This window comes from Gavialis gangeticus, unplaced genomic scaffold (assembly GCF_001723915.1).
Source record: "Gavialis gangeticus isolate Ggan-Ray unplaced genomic scaffold, GavGan_comp1, whole genome shotgun sequence".
Lineage (NCBI taxonomy): Eukaryota > Metazoa > Chordata > Crocodylia > Gavialidae > Gavialis > Gavialis gangeticus.
Window position 1 is genome coordinate 7,918,813 of NW_017729033.1, and position 3,133 is coordinate 7,921,945.

The 3,133-nt window shown below is 38.4% G+C and overlaps 1 protein-coding gene across 2 annotated transcripts in view; it reads left to right on the forward strand.

Annotated features, from left to right (window-relative positions):
- Positions 1-3,133, forward strand: part of CTNNA2 (catenin alpha 2) — a 1,036,033-nt gene that overhangs the window by 220,632 nt on the left and 812,268 nt on the right. For both annotated transcript variants that reach the window (XM_019526187.1, XM_019526188.1), the window contains exon 5: positions 2,349-2,468. In XM_019526187.1, coding sequence (XP_019381732.1) covers positions 2,349-2,468 — 120 coding nt within the window. The remainder of the gene's footprint in view (positions 1-2,348; positions 2,469-3,133) is intronic.

Sequence of the window (3,133 nt, forward strand, 5' to 3'; positions counted from 1 at the left end):
TCCAGATGTGGCTTCATCAAGTGCTCAATAGAGGGGAAGAATCACTTCTCTTGATCTGCTGGTAGCATCCCTGCTAATGCATCCCAGTATGTCACTAGCCTTCTTGGCAACAAGGACACACGTTTGGCTTGTATTCAGCTTATTGTCCACTGTAAACCCCAGGTCCTTTTCTGCAGTCCTCAGCCTGTAGCGCTACATGGGAATTGTTCCTTCCTAAATACAATGCTTTGCACTTCTCCTTATTGAAACTCATGAGATTTCTGTTGGTCTAATTCTTCAATTTGTCTAGCTCTTGTCTACCCTGCAGCATATCTACTATTCCCTACAACTTGATATCATCTGCAGACTTGTTAAGGATGCACTCCATTCCATCTTCCAAGTCATTGATGCGGCCTGAGAAGCTATGCCATCCAGCCCTGCAGGGATCCCCACAGAATTGGTGAAAGCTCTTTGTGGACGGGTGCAGTCCTACCTTCAACCACTTTTGTGCAGCAGGATCCGGGTTAGGCCAACCCCCACCCATCCAGATGGTGCTGGGTTTCTTCCTGTCCCAGTTTTCCTGTCCCTAGCCAAGGCCCACTCACCATTACATGTCTGTATCAGGGCCACTCCTTCCCCCCCACCCATGCATCAAGGTTGGAGTCAGGCTGCTTCCCACCCCCCTGCTTATCCAGAATGTGGCTACTCTGCCCCCATGCCTTCTCCCCATACATCAGGCTTGGGGCCAGGCTGCTACCTTTCTCCCCTGCACCCAGGTCAGGGTTGGGCTTCATGCCCCCATACTCAGGGGAATTGGGCCCCCATCTTCCTAGCCCCGCGTGCTGGATGAAGCCCACCAGCCAGATCCCATCTGGTCTGTGGAGTGAGAAGGTTGGCCACCACCGCCTTAAAACAAACCAAAAAATTGTATGCAAGAAGGGTCTTTTGATGAAAATGTCTCTTAGTGTGTACACACACACACACTTTTTTCCTTAGCCATGATTATCTGGGAGATCATTACCCTGCAACTGTTAGCTATGGGCTTTTTCATAAGTGTCCTTTAAACGAGCTTAAGAAGTTTTTCATTAGAATGCAAGAAACAATATATAAATAAGATGCTGACATTATTTAAAAAAAGAAAAAAAAGAAAGAAATAAAAGAAAAGATATTATCCTAAGAGCAGAAAGTTAAGCTGTACAAGAATAGAAATGAATCCAAGTTTTGTGCATGTCAAAGCTATCGTGTTCCCATTGTAAACAATTTAGCATCTTCTGCTGATCATTAATATATTAAATTGAGGTGGATGCACAGGAGGAAAGCATTAGATAATGCAGTGCTTTTTTCATACTGTGTTTCTCTTATGTTATGGCAATTGTTAAGTTTGGATTGGACCACTTCAGTTCTGTTTGTGGATAGGTGATACATTTGTGCCAGGAGAAACACCTTTCTTTCAGCCAAAAAAGTGTGTACAGCTGTTCAAGAATTTCACTTTTCTAGCACATGACAAATGCAAAATTCCACTGCTCATGGAAAAAACAATTGTTATTTTATTTGTTAGGTGAATAAACCATTGCAATTGTTTTATGAGAATTGTAATGATATATAACTTTTATATTGGATACCTAGTGAACTTTCATTATAACGGTATTAAGTTCACTAAGTGACAAATCTGTCTTTCATATCTTTGCCTGTTTTGCTGCAACAGAACTGAGTAATTATAGAGAAATTTCTATTGCCCTTCTGTCAGGTTCTGCCCTCCATTTAAAAGAAAGGTCATACAACACATTTGAGAAACATACAAGATTAGAAAATTAAATTCCAACCATATTATTACCCTACAGCTACTCTATTTTGTTTTGTATCTGCTCTTTTTATGTGTATTTTGCAAAGATCTGAAATCAGTCAGCTATGGAATATAGGGTAAATTCACATTTAAGTTTATTTATTTAGTTATTTTGTCCTTTTATTTTTCTTTCTAAGCTATGGTTAGTTTTATTTTTCACATAACACCGACATAATATATTCATTAAGGAAAATCTGTCCACTTTTTCTATCTGAAAAATACACGGTTAAGCATTTAATCTGTTAAATCCATCCAAGTAAGGGAATGCCTGTAGTAACGCCTCTCATATGAATTATATATGATAATGAAATATATATAAAGGGAAATTATGCAAAACAACATTAAACACATTTTTGTATTAGCTTTATGAAACCAAATAAAGTCAGTGAAATTGCTCTAGAGTAACTGTAAGCATGCAGCTGAGAGGCAAATTTGGCACAGAGAAACTCTACTGATGATATCAAGTTTGAAAAGTAATAGAAATGGATGGATTAAAATTCTAACATATTTCATATATAAATTCTAGGTAGAAGAAGCATTGGAAGCTGTCAAAAATGCAACAAATGAACAAGACCTAGCAAATCGCTTTAAAGAATTTGGGAAAGAGATGGTGAAACTTAATTATGTAGCTGCTAGAAGACAACAGGTGGGTAAATTGTGAACCAGTGGTTGAAAAATTCAGTTAGAGAAAATGATGTGATTTTTATTAAGTTTGATGACATTGTTTTTACTTTCTTTTTTGCTTTGTATCATAAAATTGGCCAAGAACTTCTGTAGGTATTATGCCTGTTTATTTTCTAAAGCATGGTTTTGTTTTGCTTTTCCAAAAGCTGGCAATATTTTAGAGGGAAATCTTAAAAGGGAAGCAAAAGAAAACAAATCCCCAAACCACAATGGAGGGGAGTATAAGAGCCAATGATATGGGCTCTTAAATTCATATCCAGGCAACCAGATTAAAAGAAAAATGCTGAACACCCGCTGGTTGCCGCTGAATTTGGATAGGTTACTGATTTAAGTCAGAGGATTCCCTCCACTCCTGAAAAAATAGGCTATTTATGTAGATGCCTAAATATGGATTTAATAGCCTAAACTATAGATGCCTATTTTGGAAAATGTTGGGCTTACTGATTACAAAGAAAAAAAAATACTTATGTGCACAAAGATCTCTATTAATCTAGTGTAGTGTAGGCCCTTCCAATTGACAAGGACCTCATATCTAAACTTGTTTTCTTTCATAAACTGGGAGAGGGGGATAAGCCAGACATCACGTGTACGCGCGCACACACACACACACACACACACACACACACA